At 40.9% G+C, this 18,524-nt stretch overlaps 1 protein-coding gene across 1 annotated transcript in view; it reads left to right on the top strand.

Annotated features, from left to right (window-relative positions):
- The first annotated feature begins 2,433 nt into the window (after window positions 1-2,433).
- Ahrr (aryl-hydrocarbon receptor repressor) overlaps window positions 2,434-18,524 on the top strand; it is a 66,720-nt gene continuing 50,629 nt past the window's right edge. The window contains exons 1-2 of the mRNA XM_028782762.1: window positions 2,434-2,498; window positions 8,259-8,440. Coding sequence (XP_028638595.1) covers window positions 2,434-2,498; window positions 8,259-8,440 — 247 coding nt within the window. The remainder of the gene's footprint in view (window positions 2,499-8,258; window positions 8,441-18,524) is intronic.

Genomic DNA, 18,524 nt, shown 5'->3' with positions numbered 1-18,524 from the left:
GTAATATTTAATTGAGGATTTCTGTGTTCATGAAGGGTACTGACTTAAGATCTTCTTATTCTGTAATGTCTTTGCCTTGGTAGCAGAACAAGGCTGAACTCACACATGAGTAGTTTTTAGTTTTTCTCACATAAGCAATGGAGTTAGTCTGTTTAAGTTTTTTTAAAGATTTATTTATTTTATATATGTGAGTACATTGTTGCAGTCTTCAGACACAGAACCTCTGGAAGAGCAGTCAGTGCTCTTAACCACTGAGCCATCTCTCCAGTCCCAGAGTTAGTTTTATTTATATTTTAAATTAGTTGACTATATCAGGGAAGCTATTTGGGCTTGAGTTTTCTCTGTTAGGATATAGAACTATCTATGTTATTTATTTTTCTTGAGTGAGTTTTAATAGTTTGTGTCCTTGAAGGAACTGCTCCATTTAAGTTGTTGAATTTATGGGGAAATTATTTAATATTTTTCCTAGTGTGCTTGGATAACCTATCACAGATGGGTAGATTAAGAGCAGAACTTCCTTTCCCACAGTTCTAGAAGATGGACATTGATGGCCAAGATGCTATTCAACTCTGTTTCTGGTGAGAGTATTTTCTTGGCTGGTGGATAGCTTTGTTTTCCTTTTATCCTCATGAACTGATGAGAGAAAGAACCCCAGTGACTTTTGCTCCTTCCTAGGAGCACAACTCTTTGGAACTACAGGATTTACCAAATGACCTCACTTCACCTTCATTCATGTCCCATATCTATGCAGAGAATTTCAGCTTTAACATATGAATTTTGGGAGACATAGTTCAGTTCATAGCAGTATCCTCTTATAGCCTTCCTAATGTCTACGGGATCTGTGGTAAGTCCTCCCTCATTTGGATTCTGCTAGTCTGTATCTTTAAAATTTCTGATCATCCTGGATAAAGGTTTATCAATTTTGTAGATCTTTTAAAAATCAATTGTTATTTTCATTGATTTTTCTTCATTTTTATGTTTTAAGTTTCTTCATATCTTCTCTTCCTTGTTTCTTCCCTGCTTGATTTAGGTTTATTTTCTATTCTAGTTATTTCAGTTAGAAGCTTAGATTATTTATTTGATATTTTCCAAACAAGTACTTACTACTCTGTCTCACAAAGTTTGATATATGTTTGTATTTTTATTTTCACTCATTTATAAACTTTTTTTAAATTATGAGTTCCTTGCTTCCAGACATTTGAGAGTTTTCCAGATGTCTTTCTTGTTTATTTCCATCATATCAGAGAACATACTTTGTATGATTTTTGTTATTTTACATTTATTAGGGATTACATAAGTCCTACAGTAAAGTCTATCTTGGTGGATGTTCCATATGCACAGAGCTGACGTGTACTCTGGTGGTGTTGAAGGTGTTTTGTAGCTCCCCTGAGTCAGCTATTGTTTGTTTGTGCTGGGCTGTACTGATTGATCACCAAGAGTGGATTATGGGTACCTGGGATGAACCACTCACTTTCTTAACTGTGTTAGTTGTTGGGTGTGTCTACATTTAGGATCACCACATTTTCTTAGAAGACTGGCAATTTTGTTAGTTTTTCTTTGTCTCTGGTGACATTCTTTTGTTTTACACCTTGCATGCTACTCCAGAATGAGTGATTAGTGTTTGCATGGAACATCTATTCTATGAATCCTCTTTTTTTCTGCCTGCCTCTCTTTATCCTCAAAGGAGATCAATCTCATACTTCTGACACTTTCACAGCCTTTTTCAGGGAGGCAGAAATGACATCTCTTCCAGATAATACATAAATGAGGTCAAGTCAAGGATACCTATATCCGTTCTCATGCTACTGGGGAATGAAACGGGGATCTAAGGGAGTCTGTGAAGGTTCAGATGCCTTCACTACTAGAAATATCAAGATTCTACAATAGGAAAGAGGGTACTTATATTTTATGAGGGGATGTGAAGCTGTCAAATTTGAAGTGCAGGTCTTGGACTTCGTCAATGACTTCTGTGGGAGGCATGTGCACGTGCCTAGCACCTCAGGACCCTGCTAGCTGGACTGTAGATGGCTGAGAATGAGTGACAGTAGTGGAAGTCCAGCACAGAGGATTAAGAAGAAATAATACACAAATAAGTAGGGACCTGTTAATCCTATGGGCCTGCGGGTACAGGAGGGAGAGGTGGTATGGCTCTGAATGCAATAGCTTCTTGAGGCTCAGTAGTATGCACCCTGCTTCACCAACTATGTAACAATTCTGTTTGGAGTAAAACTATGAGGGGTTCTTACAGACCATCACCCATTCTATATTGTAGGAGTATCTATAGCTCTATCTATACTATCTATAGTAGTGAGCCCAGTGGATCTTGACCGACCTTCTTGCTTTGGGGTCACTATAGTAGCCACATGTAGTGATGTCATGTTGGGTCTCTTCATGTGATTGACTCAATGCATCCTTTCTCTTTTAGGATCAAAGATGATGATTCCATCAGGAGAGTGTACATATGCCGGTAGGAAGAGAAGGAAACCCATTCAGAAGCGGTAGAGTATCATCCTGATATCCCTGGGGAATAAGGGACATCTTGTGCCTTTATGAGGAGAGGGAGTTTTACAGGCAAACATAGTCTAAGGCAGGCTTTGGAGAACCTTCCTGGAAGGCATGGTCATAGCGGCCTTTGGATCTCATGTAAGAGTGACTTGTCTCTGGCTTTCTTTAGCAGGGAAACTTACTTTAGGCAGCTTTTCTGACCAGGACAGAAAACACTGGCTGGAATTGCTGGAGATCTCATTTGGGTGAGGGATGTCACCAATATGTTTGGAACCTTTGTTTCCTTCAGCAATGAGTCATTCTGTCTGTGGAAAGTGTCCAGGGTTTAGTCCTTACGCTCCAAATGACAGAGGCTCTTTGGGACTCATTATCCTCACCTAAGGGTATCTGAAGGTATAGAGATGGGGAACTCAGGGCTCTGATCCATGTCCCTCAGGGACACAATTGTCTTCTTGTTTGTCCTGGGCTTAACTTGAAACCCTCAGAGTGGTCAAAGTGAGAAGTGTGTGGTGATTCTAGAAATACCAGGGTTTGGAAATCAGTTGAGTTACAGCTTTCACAAAAGGCCCATAGGCTACCTCTAGCTCATGGTATAGAATCTGATGTGCACATCACCAGCCATGGACTGGTGTGTGTGTGTGTGTGTGTGTGTGTGTGTGTGTGTGTGTATAAGAAAGGGGGAAGAGAAGGGGAAGATTGGTTTGGAATAGGTGTTCTGGGTATGTGATACAGCTGTGTGTATGGTGCAGCTGTACCTGAGGCTGGAGTGCAGCAGAATGTGAATGGGGCACCCACTAGTGGCTCTTTCTAGGTGTGCGCTCTTTGTATGTGACAGAGCTACTCCTGTTGGCCTCCAGGGCTACAAGATTTATGACCCTGTGGTCCCAAGGACTGCATGAAAGCTGAGGTTACCCTGAGTGTCAGGCTGGACTTTGAAGGTGGATATTTAGAGATTGGAGCCACCACAGTGAGGCTTTGAGGTAGGCTGGGATATAGGTTTTTGATAAGGGAGGAGTGCTGAGGGAGACGGGGGAGCTGAGTGCACTGAGAAGACATAAAGCCCATGAGAGTAAGCATAGAAATGTGCTCCTCTATGACAGAGATTTAGATTTGTTTATATTACGTTTGTCATGTAAATAAGAACAGAAAATAATGTTGTCACTCAGCTGAAACAGTGGTATCTGATGGACAGTATAGAAGAGAGCAGATCTGAAATTTTTGCCTTCATAATATTTTTACTCAAACAGTGAAGCCATGTTAGAGACATCAAATACTTAAATTTTATTTTATTTGTTTTTGAGACAGGGTTTCACTATGTAGCCCTGAAGGGCCTAGAATTCACTATATATACAAGACTGGCCTCAAAATCACAGAGATCTGCCTGCTTCTGCCTCTCGACTAAATTAAATACTGCTAGTATTTAATTTCTGGATGCTCTGAAAAGAATGCTTTCCTGGTTCACAACTCAGGAGAATGTCTCCACACTCTGTCCTCTTTCAACAAGCATCTGGTTTTAGCGTTGTCTGTGAATGCTTCCTGAGATGTATATGTGATGTGTGTCTCTTCTCCTTCTGTATGTGCTCATGTTGTATACAGACTTGCACACCTCAGAGTCTGTGCCGTAGCCTGCACTTTCTCTGCTACACAGTCTGAGTATATGAAGTGTGCTCTCCCAAGGGTGTCAGTTCAGTCCTTTGCTGTCCACTAAGCTCTGTGTTCCCCAGCTATAATGTAGCTCTGCAGCACACATCAGTCAAGACCTATTCACCTGTCTCTGGAAGACATAAATATATGGATAAATGACACAGGCAGCCTGATGCTCATGCCACCTGCTATGCTATACGTGGCAAGTAATTTGTGAATGTTCAGCTATCAGAATTATCTTCTTCATAACCCTAGGTGTCGCCCAGTAGTTATGGGTATCTCTGAATCCACAACTTTCTCCCAGGAGTGAATGCCTGGTGTCATCAGCAGCATGCTTAGTGCACCACGTCTTTTCCTGGAAGACTGCTGAGTCTTCACCAGGGACAGTGTCTTCATCTCATGACAACATGCAAGCTGTAATACTAAACTCCTTGATTCTTTTTTTATCTGCTTTTTGCTTTCTTTTTTCCCCTCAAAATTTTGTGTGTGTGTGTGTGTGTGTGTGTGTGTGTGTGTGTTGTAAGAGGCCTGTGATTACCCAAAAGTCTGAAAGATTCTTGTAAAGTTTTATATTTGGTTTTACATTTGAGTCTGTGATTCATTTAGAATTCATCCTGAGGTACCCTGTCACATAAGTGCTGGCATTTACTGTTTGTATGAATATCCAGTAGACTGAGCAGCCTGTGAGCTGCCTTAGTATGTTGATCTAGTTAATTGACGGGTCTATTTGTAGATTCTCTATTCTGTTCCACTGATTCATATTTCTCATTTCTCTAATACTAATCCATCTTAAATATTGGAACTTTATGGAAGGCTTAAAATCAGGAGATAAGTCCTCCTGGCGTATTCTTTACAATTGTCTCTTCTAGGTCCTTTACTTTTCATGTAAACTTGAGAATTAATTTCCTACTCCCTGTTGGCATTGAATCTGTAGGTCAGTTTGGGGTCAGTAAGTTACATCTTAACAACATTGCATTTTCCAACATAAAGAGCGGATATATCTTTCCATTTACTTATGTGCATTACATTTTTATCAACAATGCTTTTTTGTTCTGTCCAACTGTCCTGGATACCTCTCATTAAATTAATCTGCAGTACTCCGTATTATTGGTGTTAAGGGCTCTTTTGCGACTCTGTCCAGTGGAGCTAACTAATTGCTTCTTACCTCTTGTTTCTTGCTTATGTGCTGCTGATCATCTTAGGCAAACCACTACTCTTCACTTCTTGCTGTTTCTTTCCCACGAGTTAGTGGGAATTCTACCCTATCTCCAAATCTGCCCTGGATTTGAACCCATCACAAGCCCAGAGGTCTGTTTGCTTTCTAGACCCCCCTTCCATTATCTATCATTTCTCGCCCACCTACTCCATGGAGCTGATATTTGGAAGTAGAATGCAGAGTATAGACAGCAGTGACAGGTGTCTATGTGTCCTGGGAGCCAAAGGAGGAAAGAAAATGGACTGTAGACCTGGCACAACTACTCCACAGGGCAGTGCCTCACTTTGAGCCTGATAGAGAGGCTTAGAGTGCAAGAACCCAGCTTACTATAGGCAGCACCCTTCATGTACTCTGTATAGAAAGATCTGATAGTCAGGGCTGGAGTTGGTGTAGGCACCACCCTTCATAGAGAGGCAAGGACACTTCTACCTTAGAACTAGATAGAGGTTAAAAGTAAGCAGGGCTTATAACTTAGGGAGCCCCTGATCAGCTGAGGACTTCCCAGACTCTGAAGAAACGAGTTGGAGACCATGATTAGGAAGGTCCATGCTTCAGGCTGAATATGTCCTTGGATGGACCCAGAACTATGGTAAAGAGGACAGACCTGACCTCTGAGCACACAACCCCATATGGATCCATCACCAGGTAGAGACACTACTTTGGACCCTATATAGACCAAGTCCCTAGACATGTCCCAGCTCACCCTAATTCTGCTGTCTCCTCTCACTACTCAGACCTCTATGGTTCTCTTCCACTCTGTAACCCTACCCCTATTTGCCTATCAGATGTCCTGTTTGTTTTGTGTGGATTCCTCAGGTGTCTGTCATTTGCAGAGTGGGCACTTGCCAGGTTGTGAGATTGCGCTAGGCCTTCTTTGCCAGTCTATTTCAGTTTTGGCTGACAATGTAAAATAAGACTAGAACTAGACAGATAAGGACAACCAACAGAGAAAAGAAAACATTTACAGATCATGTATCAGATGAAGGCCTAATATACATACAAAGAACTCTTACAACGCAAAACCAAAAGGCTGACTAATTAGAAATTTTCCAAGGACTAGAGTGTCATTTCTCAGAGAAGATATATAAATGAACAAGCACAAGAGAATAGTCATAGCATGATAAATAATCAGAGAAGTACAAATCAGAGCTACAAGAAAACATTACCTCATATCCACTGGCTATAATAAAAATGGAACTGTACAGGCACAGATAAGCATGTGGAGAAATTGTAGCCCTGTATACTCCTGGTGAGTCTGTGAAATGGTGCAAATATGTATAATGCAGCCTGATTTGGGGATTCCTCAAAATATTAAGCATAGAATTATACAGATCCAGTAATTCTGGCCTGGGTGTCTACATTTAAAATACATGTCCAAGCAAACTCTTCCTAGTGGATGCTCAGAGTGTCTATATTTACAATGATTATACATGGAAAACCACCAGCATTATTAATTGGTGAAATATTAATAACACGTGGTCCATCTATATAGCTGAATATTGTGCAGTCATAAAAAAGAATGAGGAAGCAACCATACACATTACATGTGGATGAGCTGTGGAAGCACCCTGTTTTGTGAAGATAGTTGGGTGCACCATTATTCATGTTCCTGTACAATCAGATGAAATACTCACAACTCGATCCACATGGGTAGAAAGCAAGCCAGCAGTTTCTGACAACAAAGGAAGAACTTTAGGAGAAAATGCACATGACAGGGGAGCTTCCCTTTGGATAATTAAAAATCAACACCAGAAAGAGATTTGCAATGTCATGACTGGTAAATGAAGGAGGTTGTTCATGTTTAAATGACTGATTATATTGTGTGAGAAACATCTTATTTTAAAAAGGAACAGCTCCTGAGTTTGTTACTGCCAGGGACTATTAGACAACTGGGAATTTGGGTCATTGGGCTACTCCTCTAATACTGAGATTCCCTGAGACCCCTGAAAGAGTTGGCCTTCTGAATTAGGTGGATGCTTTCCACAGTTCTGCCAATAATGGGTTGTTTTGCTCTCCTGTCCTTTCCAACACTGGATTCACTCTGGCAGCTGCTGTCTCTTCTATAGGCTCAGTGTGGGTAGTGCTCTGAATAAAGAATCAGGAAGGGTCATTTTGTGCCACAATTAAGAGGATTAGAAGAGGAAGTCCTAAGAAGTTAGATGAAGGGATGCTGAAGTCTCTTTCTCCAGGCATGTAATTGAAGCCAGGTGAAACTGTCTATGGATGAGCAGGTTTCCTGAGCTATGTGGAATGGTGGGCAAAGATCTTGCTTGACCCTCCAGATGCTGTGGCTCTGGAGACTTTGACTTTGAGATCTTGTCTTTGCTGTCTGCCAAATCCTGGAGTCCTCTTCTAGGAGTTTGGACTCTCAGGCTTCTCAGGCCTCTCAGTTACAAGTCAAACTGAAATTCATTGCCCTAGGAATGAAAAGGACCAAGAACTGTTTGCATTGACCATGGGGTCAGGAAGCCATCACCCTTCTAGTAAGGGAACTTTTATTTTTCCTATAGTATATTAGGTTCGGGTTAGGTATTGTGAGACTTTGAAGGAAGTCAGATAAAAGCATATTTCCTGTGCACATTCTTGCCTAGACAACCCTATCCAGGTATCCTCCTTTCTTGAGAAACCTGGCACAGAGAAGCCGAGAAATGCACTGGAGCCCCACAGCCAGTAGCCACAACCTTCATCCTTGCCTGAAACTTTTCTCACATTTCTCTAAATATCAGGTTGTAGCTTACTAGTGTGTCATTTTCTTCAAAAAGTTATCTCTAATTCTTATAAGCATAGTCTGTCTAGGCAGCAGCTAGTGAGGTCACCACAGAGAGTGGTTTCTTGTCTGTGGGGCCAATAGTTCCTGGTAGGAACCTATATGACTATGGCTTTCTTCCCACAGGAGGCTTACCATGGGAGCTGAGAAATCAAATCCTTCCAAACGGCACCGGGACCGCCTCAATACAGAGCTGGACCACCTGGCTAGTCTGCTGCCATTTTCACCTGACATCATCTCCAAGCTGGACAAGCTTTCTGTCCTGCGGCTCAGCGTTAGTTACCTCAGAGTGAAGAGCTTCTTCCAAGGTAGGACTATCACCTGTGCATTGTGTTCAATTGAGCCTAAGTCTAACTTGTACCACCTGTGTCCACTGGAATTGATCTGGGCTCTCCTCGTCTAGCTGGGTTTCTCCTGTGCTCTGTTGGATCTTACCTGGGTGTACCTGGATCCAGACGGTTCTGACTCAGGCCCAGTTGTAATCAGACATGTACATAACGTGTTATGCAACCATCGTCTATGCTAAACTCAGATGGTTGTTGGCTGACCCGTCTTTGAGATCCCACTGGCTCTAGGATAACAGCAACACTCTAGCTTCAGGGTTTCTACTCACTTTACTAGGACGGTCCTGGGTTCTCTAAGTGCTCAGTGGCTGGACGGCTTTAGGGGTGGGAAACTCCAGGAAATAAAGGAGTCATGCCCAGATCCAGGGTGGCTGGGAGGGGCTGGAGGTTTTAGGAAATAAATCTACTCTGTGAGAGAGTAGGATTGCCACAGGCAAAAGGCCTAGTGTCCATGGTTAGCCTTGTTTTCTGTATATTGCTACCTTGGGTACCACAGAGTGCCTCTGGAACAGCTTTATAAGCTGTGGCAACCAGGCTGATCCCCTACCACCATTTTCTAGCAAGTTTTTCTGCCCTCTACAGCCTGTCAAGCCCTGTCTTCTGGGATTCTATCCTTCGAGGTTCAGGGATATTTTGTATTCTTTCTACTTGCTGTACTGAACCCTCAGTGGAAGCAGGGCTCTGGCCTTTCCCTGCACAGTGTGGCTTTTGTTATGTGAGAGAAAGATTGTAAAAGGTGCCTGTGAAGGATTAGGGTAGGTGGTCAGAGATGGACCCTTTCTCTGTTTCATCATGGCTTCTCACACTGGTTTGTATTGAGAATGATACCCATGTCCTGCCACATCACCTTGTTTCCTTAGATGTCCAGGTTTTGGTTTCCTTGGGACCTTGGATATCTGAAAGACTGAAAACCACACAGGGCTTGAAAACATAGATAGGACTGGGCAGCTTCTGCATTGTGTGGCAGCCGAAGGTGACAGACTTAAAGAGTTTTGAAATCCTTAAGGTAGAGTTTCCAGTTGCTGGTGCTCATGTTAGTTTATGGGTTAGTTTCAGCATGGTTACATATTCTGATGGAGTAGGCAGTACTGCTGAGCCACTTTCAGTGTCCTGTAGCAAGAGGAACCTTTCTTGCTACAGTAGGTGAGGTGTTCTCAGCATGGGGCCTTGCTAGCCTCAGCAGTTCCCTGGAGCCCTAATGAGGGTTTACATTCCAGTAAATCAGGAGGATGACAAGTGGAAGTTCTGCATAGTGCTTGATATCTGACTGTCTTGACACCCTGTCTAAAGTCTTACACAGGCACCTATAAGTCCTGGATAGTCTCAGCCTTTTGGAAGTGAACATTGAATACCACATCACAGTGGAGCTGTGATAACACATTTTCATTTCACTCTTTAGGTTGTCTAGTTTTACTCATAAATATATTGCTTTTATGAATGAATTGTCCTCTACCCTAGGAATCTCTCCCATAGAACCTCTACCTTGTGAATCCAGACTGGAGATGACAGCTTAGAAACTTCCAGTTCTAATGAGGTTGCAGTCAGTTTGCCTCTGAGATTTCAGTGCTTTTCCAAGGCATTAAGGGTGGGAAGAAATTGAGATAATCTTTCCAAACATGCTGTGTCATTGTGATCTTGTGTGGGTGGGGGAAGCTAGGAGAGAATCAAGGCCTCTGTGTTTGTGTTCTGCAAAGTGCCTAAAAGTAAGAAGTGTGACTAAGCCAACCTCCAGCTTCCATTGGTACTGTTATCAAAGGTAGCATCCATATCTAGACCACTCAGATCTGATTGGGTCTGCCCTGGGTAGAGAAGCTCTGTCCAGAACTAAAAATGGCTTTGTTTTCTGTGCTTGTACTGACATGGCCACACATATACACATACTTGACCTTGGGACAGAGAGGAGGAGTGCTCTAGTTTCCTTCTGTTGCCATGATAAAATACTTTGACAAAATTAACTTAGGACAGGAAAGGGTTTACTCAGCTTATAATTCCAGGTCACAGTTTATCATCATTGAGGGATGCTCAGGTGGCAACTCAAGGCAGGAATTTGAGGGCAAGCCCACTAATTAACTTCCACACAAAATTAACTTCATCTCATTTTACATCCAAAGGAACATGGTAGAAATCATGGAGGATGCTCCTTGCTGGCTTGAAGACTGGTTAGTATTCAGCTAGCTTTCTTATACACTTGAAGATCTTCAGCCTAGTCTTGGCACCATCTGCAGTGGGCTGTCCTTTCTATAGGGTTAACAGTTATGACAACTTCTCACAGATATGCCCACTGGCCAATCTGAAAATTGAGGCTTTCCTCTCAGATGACTCTAGGCTGTGTCAAGTTGACAGGTAACTAGGACAGGGAACAAGACCAGGTCTCTTCTTCCCTGGACAGACGTAAATATAGCCAGCCAGGCCAGAGCTTGTTGGCCCAGAGGAGATCTGCTCTTGATGTTTCTGGCCAATTCCAAGACAGTTCAAGAATCTATGTTAACTCCCAATTGTTAACTTACAAGTGAAGTGGTTTGCTCTTCTTGCTGCCATTTTCAGAGTTCTGTGATATGAATGCACCACTACTTGTGACTGGTCTGCTCACATCACTACAGCCTGAGGATCTCACTGTGTTGAAATGAAGTGAATCCTCAGGGTCCACAGACTTCTTCAGAGTGTTGTGACTTCTGGGGGCAAGATAATAACTTTTAAATCTTTTTCTACTATGAATTTTCAACCAAGAGTTCTGAATTTTGTGAGCCCCTTTAAGCTGCACATTAGAGAAGAAATTCTAAAAATTTTCCTGAACTCATTTCCAACTGTGTGATTAGGAAAAAAAAGTGAAGCTACAGAAATTAGATTTTAGTTTGTGCTTGTTGACCCAAATTGGATGAGCTAATTTCATTAAAACTTCCATAAAACATCACCTCTGAAAAAGGGCATGAACTGTAAAGTCCAACCTCAGAGGGTGACAGTGGTTTGAGAATCTGCTTGGAATATTTAAGGTTGCCTTTAATGGGTTGTTTAAAAGCAGTGGGTTGTTTTAATTTTATTTATCTGTTCTGTGTGTGGCAAGGCCTTGCTTTTTCACAGCTTTCTACTTCTACTGTCTTCTGTGGGCAATAGTCAGGGCTGGAGTTTTCCACTTTTACAAATTTTGCTCTCCACAAAAGGGGAAATTTTGGTGAAGAAAAAAGGCGGGGAGTGTTTAGAAGAGATAGATGGCCATGTCCTGTTACAGGGCAGGGAGTGGAGTTAAGGTTCTCCCATGCTTACACTAGGTTGAATCCCTGGATAGGTAGTACTGAACATTGACTAGGAAAATCTAAGAAACCTTGGCCCCATTATTATAGTCCAGAAGCATTATAGGTTGGCTTGTCCCATGCCTCCCCAGGGACTCCTTACTGTTACCAGGACAATACCCTGGAAGACCTACCAGGAGTAAAGTGTCTCAGGCAATGATATTAAAGATCATTTTCAGGCCTGGCCAATGGACAGCATCTACCCAGTGAGATGTTAGGATGGGAGCATCCATTAGACAAGCAAATGTGCACTCCAGAACCACTCCAGGGAGAGGAGATGGTCTGAAAAACTAAAACATAAGAGCAAAAGAGGCAGAGAGACCTAGTTTCATCTCTCACAGAAACCTAGAGATTTCTCATGGCTATGCTGCTGCTGCTTCCTCCCAATGGCCTGTACTCACCTTGCATGGTGTCTGGCCTCTTTTGCTCATTTGTTTTGTTCTCAGCCTGACGCACCTGCCCACATTCTTCTGGCTATCCTAGAATTCTTGCCCAAGGTCATTCCTGGCCCCCTTGCTCACTTGAGCTGAACAGGCTCCTCTGCTTCATGTTAACCCCAGATGAACAAACATAGACACACCACGACATCACTAGATGTAACCCGGGACACAGCATCCATTAGAACACAACATCCATTAGCATGTAAAAATCATGTGTTCCTTGAGAGCATTAATGATTTTGGATACTCCAGACAAGATGGATGTGTACAATTATTTAACTATGCTGTGTCATTTTTCTGTTCTCAATGAAAGATTTCCTTCCCCCCCCCCCCCCGGTAGTCTTTGTCATGAATTAAATATTTGTATCCTCCCAAAATTCATATCTTGAAGCTCAAATCTGCTGAGAAATGGTTTTTGAAGATGGACCTCTAAGTAAAGTAATCAAAATTAAGGAAGATTCCAAGGTGTGGCTATGATATTTCAGGATCTCTTATAAGAGGACCCCCCCAACACATACCCAGAATAGAGAAGATGAATTGCTATGATCCAACCTGTCCAGCCAATGATATTTTGTTATCTTATCTGACTAAATACTGAGAAGTGGGATACCACTGAGATAAACACTGAGACAAGTGAGGGAAGCTTTGGAATTGGATGATGGAGGATGCAGAAGCTCTAAGGTATATGCTGGGAAGAACCAACTAGCTATGGTATGTATTTGCTGTATGTGGTATGTAATTGGCTTTTAAAGGCGATTCTAGAATAGCAAGAAAAGAGTGTTGATGAGCAAGCTCTTCATGTCTCAGATAATATGTGTTATATCAAACAGAATTTAGTAGAAATGCAAGCATTAATGAATTATTATGTTAAGGACTCTGCAGGAACAAAGAGCTCTGGTACTGCAAGCAAGAGCAAACAGGATCTTTGTTCATAAGATGGCAAAATGAAGCCTAACTGTGCCCTAGTACTTTGTAAAGAATAGAACCTGCAAAAAGATGAGGTGACTTTCAATGGAAGACTTTCAGTGGTTACTTTCAATCCTCAGTGGATTGCTGAAGGTGCTCCTTGGTACTCTTCTTTACTGCTTATAAGAAAATATGCAGAGGGATAAATCGAAGAAATTAAAAGGAACCAGAACTTGAAAATCCTTAGCCTAGTCGTATTGCAACAAATAAGAGAGGATGCAGCTGAACAACCACTTGTAAAAGAAACTGTGTGATATGAACCACAAATGTAATCAGCCACCACAGAAGGAGGAAGAGAGAAGGGTTGTAGACGTAGATACTCCTGTCTCAGCAAAAGGAATAAAAGAGTTATTCCTCTAACAACATGCATTCACCATCAATAAAGGGGCAGTGACTACTTACATGTAATTAAAATGGTATAAAAGCGAAAAGAAGGAGGGGGATAGCATAGGGGGTTTCTAAGGAGGGGAAATGAGGAAAGGGGATGACATCTGAAATGTAAATAAATAAAATATCCAATAAAAAAAATAAAGGGGCAGTGTGACCCTGGAGATTGTCAGAAGAGATAGTTCAAGGTTGCTGTGGGCCAAGGATGCCCACCCAAAACTTTGAACCCAAGATATTTCTCAAATCCAAGGTCTAATTGGATTTGCCTTACTAGGTTTTAGCCTTCCATAGTAACACCACCTTCCTTTCTTTTCTTGATGTCTCTCTTTTAAAGCTAGAATCCCTCTTCTAGCCTCTCTGCCGCTGTGTCTCAGACATACACACCTGGTTTGAGCCACAGGCTCACAGCTGGAGGAATCTGCTGGGAGGGCTTGTCTAGCATATCTAGCTGTCTCTCCAAGTGAGTAGATGATGCTGAGATGAGACTTTATTTTAGACTTCAAAGTAGATATTGATGGGGCTTAATACTTGAGATCAAATGGGCTTTCCAAATCATATTGTTAGTGTATAAAAAGATCACCCTCATTGTTTTATAAATGATTCTATTTTTCTACCTCTTTTCAATGATCTCAAAAGACCAACTTGACCAATTAGAGACAGCCTCAATCAGTTCCTCTCTCTTTTTCTCTCTCCTGTCTCTGGATTCCTTTCCAGGATTTGAGGTTTGGTTTTCTTTCTTGATTCCCCAGCAGACCTTCTCTGCATATGGTCCTCCTTCTGTTTCTGGGAGGATCTGGGACAGCCTAGGGCATTGCTGGACACTTCTAGGGAGGGTATATTAGTAATTCTATCATGTTTCCAAGCAGGCTGGCCAGGCCATTTGTACAAGTCTAACTACACAGTTAAAACACAGCATGCCACTCTAGTGAGCAAGCCTCAGGCAGGAGGCTGAACCCCAACCCCACTCATTTACAAGATGCTTATCCCCTCAGTAGAAGTAGCAAAGGGAAAAGGCCAAGAAATGTCCCATGTGTCTAACATGGCTTGAGCTGGTACATCAGGCAGACATGACACCCAAGAGGACTCCTAGGATGTCACTGGGTGTCTTGAGAGACAACCATACTCTGAAGGTGAACACAGGGGATCCTTCTCCTACAACTGGTACCATATGTCTTTCCTTGCCCCAGGTGGCAGATCCTCCTCTTAATGTGGTCTGCTTTCATGTCTCCTTTGGGCCAGATTTATACTCCACCATCATAGGCTAGTACACACAGCATGGTCTACTTGGTCCATAGGGGTTGTACACCTTTGGCTTACTGGCTAAGCAATTCTTTCTACCTGAGGCTTGTTGCTTGACAGGAGCACCCAAATTCTTTTCCTCTTAGATTTCTAAGAGGAAGAACAGCAGCCTTTAGTGCTATATTGACCACACACGGCACAGTAGTCTTGCAGAGTCCTTCTGAAGCACCTCTGGCTGGACACAAGAGGAGAAGAAATCCTACTCTTTTTTGGTATGGATGGAAATAAACTTAGAGCATGCCCCCTTTCTGAAGCTTTACCCAGTACCCTCCCCCTACCATCACTCTGAATCTCACTGTGGAGCCAAGGAATAGTTGTCTTGAGGTCTCAGCTAAAATTTATATGGGAAGAATTCATTTTAGCATTCTTTATAATGTGAGTGGGAAAAGGTTGCTATGTGCATGTCTTTTTAACACTTAAAGTATACTGCAGGAAATCTACTTTTAAATAATCATTTTCATTTCAGTAGGTAACCAGTCTTCTCTTCTGTTGATAATAGCCACAAGTTAAGATAAAGAATTTTATGTATTTATTTTGAGAAAGGGTCATATAATGTAACAGTGTCTGGCTATAATTCACTATGTAGACCAGTATGTCCTTGAACTCACAGGGATCCACCTCCCTCTGCCTCCCAGGTGCTCAGATTAAAGTTGTGCACTACCAATTTTAACAATATTTAGTATTATAAAAATAAATTGATGAGCCAGCAGGAAATTAAGTAACATTCAGAGACCAAAAATTAAGAAAAGGCAAGAATCTAGAGATGACAGTATTAAATGAAACTTTGAACAGAAATACTTCATACAGAAGAAAGGAAATTCCAGATGAAGAGGAATGAGAAGCAAGAAAGTAGTAACTGTAGGGAAAAATCAATCTTTGATTTAAATGATGGTATACAGTAAAAACAAAAAAGAAAAATGAGTGCATAAAATATTTTTATTTTAGGTACAGAATTAAAGAGGACAGTTTTAAGTTAGTTCTAAGTTTCTTGTATTATATTTAAAAGTTATCTTAATTTTTGTTTATTTTGGTTTTTGTTTTTTGTTTTTTTTTTCAAGACACGGTTTCTCTATGTAGCCTTGGCTGTCTTGGAACTCACTCTGTAGACCAAGCTGGTCTCGAAATCACAGAGATCCACCAGCCTCTGTCTCCTAAGCACCAGGATTAAAGGAGTGCACCATCACCACCTAGCTGGTTATCTAGTTTTAAGACAGAAATGTGATTTTAATTTTCAAAAGAGAAAACAAAATGAGAAAATATAACCAAAGAAAAAGACAAGAAAGTAGGAAAGATTCAAATGAGTACAAGAAATAGAAATCATAAAACTCCAAACATATCATTAATTATAAGAAATATAAATGGAATAGCCATGCCAATTGTATTGGCTGGTTTTCTATGTCAACTTGACACGAGTTGGAGTTATCACAGAGAAATGAGGCTCCTTTGAGGAAATACCTCCATGAGATCCAGCAGTAAGGCATTTTTTTCAATTAGCGATACATGGAGAGGTTCCAACCCATTCTGGGTGGTCACATCTCTGGCCTAGTGGTCCTCAGTTCTATAAGAGAACAGGCTGAGCAAGCTAGGGAAAGCAAGCCAGAAAGCAGCACCCTCTACGGGCTCTGCATCAACTCCTGCCTCCAGGTTCCAGCCCTGCTTGAGTTCCTGTCCTGACTTCCTCCCATGATGGATTGTGGTCTGGAAGTATAAGCCAAATAAACCCTTTCCTCCTCAACTTGCTTTTTGGTCATGGTGTTTCATCACAGCAATAAAACCCTGAGACACCTATTAAAAAAAATGTGAAGCTTGATAAGCTGTTTACAAAGTGCACGTTTAAAGTCTAATAGTTTAGAAAGAAAAAGCGAAAAGCTAGAAAGACACACTGAAGAAACCCTAACAGAGAGAAGACTTATGCCTCTGAGTCAAGGTCCAAAATTTTCTTTGAAGTTAAAAACCACTGGGCAGAGGAAGGGAATGAGTCACTACATAATTATTTAATGATTCGTTTCATCAAACGAATAAGATAATTTAAAATTTATGTTTCTAATAACTTCAAAATCTATAAAAACAAACTGACAGAATTATAAGAAAATACACAAATTCACCATCAAGAAGATATTACAAGACTTTGTGGAGTAAAACATTAAAGGAGTATAAGTTATAAAAGATGTAAACAAGGCAAACATTAAGATCAATCTAATGGACAAACAAAACGTGCTGGGTTCCAGGATTCCAGAGTCCCAATATTCTCAAGCCTGCATGTACATGTTAAATGTTAAAATCATATGGCCAATAAATCAAATTGTGACAAAAGACAAAAGCCATAAAAACTTATAGTGAAGCCCCAGTTGAAAACTAGCTAGAAATCACTAGTAAAAGATAATCTGAAACCCCTTTTAACTGTAAAAACTTTTAGTCCAATGAAGAAAATATGATGGAATTTAGAAATATTTACAAATGGACACATATGTAAGGTGTGGCCAAATCAATATTCAGAAATAACTAGTCTTGCTTACATATAAATTAAGAAAGACTGAATATTAATGAGTTAAGCAGTGAATGAAATTGTTTTGATAAAGAACAATAAAATAGAGAATCAAAGGGGGGATGACAAAGTAGAAAATATTGATAAAATAGAAAAGTACTAAGTAGAGTTATTTTAAATAATCAAATTTACAAATTCTAGTGAGTTATCAAGAAAAAAGTGTGAGGTGAGTTAAGATATAAAAAGAAGACAATTATAGATGCTGTTGAGATTTAGAAGATCATCTAAGGGCATTATGAACAATTTAGTGCTTATATATTTGAGATTTGAAAGTAAAGTAATAAATTCCTTGAAACAAATCTTTTTATTAAAGTGACTCAGAAGAAGTGAAAAGCTCATATAGTCATAAGACTATTGAAGAAACTGAATCAGAGGTTAAAGAGATGGCTCAGTAGTTAAGAGCATATGCTGCTCTTTCAGAAGACCTGAATTTGATTCTCAACACCCATGTCAGATGTCAGCCTATAACTCCAGCTCCAAGAAAGCCAATGCTTCTGGCTTCTGTGAGCACCTGTACACACACACACACACACACACACACACACACACACATTAAATTAAAAATAAATCTTAAAAAAGAAATTGAATCAGTAGTTTAGAATCTCCCCACAGAGGAAGTCTAAGCCTGGGTAGCCGAAAAGCAATTTTACAAACTGTAAGTAGACAAAAAAATTCTACTCTGTACTGGATCTGTGGTGCTGAACTGGATGGATGTGGAGATATTGGTGTCAACTGGTGGCTTTCAGTATGTACAGATATGCCAAGGCTTGGTGATATAAGCAATGTGGGCATAATTCACACATAAAAAAGTCTTCTGCTCTGTAACAACACACATACTTTGTATTTAGACACTGGCTCTGAATTCCATTCATCACTGCAAGGATCCAGGGACTTGGGAGCAGGAGTGAGAGAAGATAATTTTGTTTATGCCAGAAAGTACTCAATGGAGGCATGCCATTCAATATAGGATGATGAAAAAGGAGGCTCTATTGGCAAGCCAGGGATGAATCAGTGACTTGTGGTAGTAAAGGCTGATAAGTACTTGAATAAAACAGGATTCTATCAATGTACTCTAGTTGAGATGAACAAACTAAGTAAAGAGTGAGAAGATTTCTCTTTATTTTA

Source organism: Grammomys surdaster, unplaced genomic scaffold, assembly GCF_004785775.1.
Source record: "Grammomys surdaster isolate TR1022 unplaced genomic scaffold, NIH_TR_1.0 843, whole genome shotgun sequence".
Lineage (NCBI taxonomy): Eukaryota > Metazoa > Chordata > Mammalia > Rodentia > Muridae > Grammomys > Grammomys surdaster.
The sequence above is the reverse complement of the archived record's forward strand: the minus strand, read 5'-3'. Positions and strand labels throughout refer to the sequence as shown.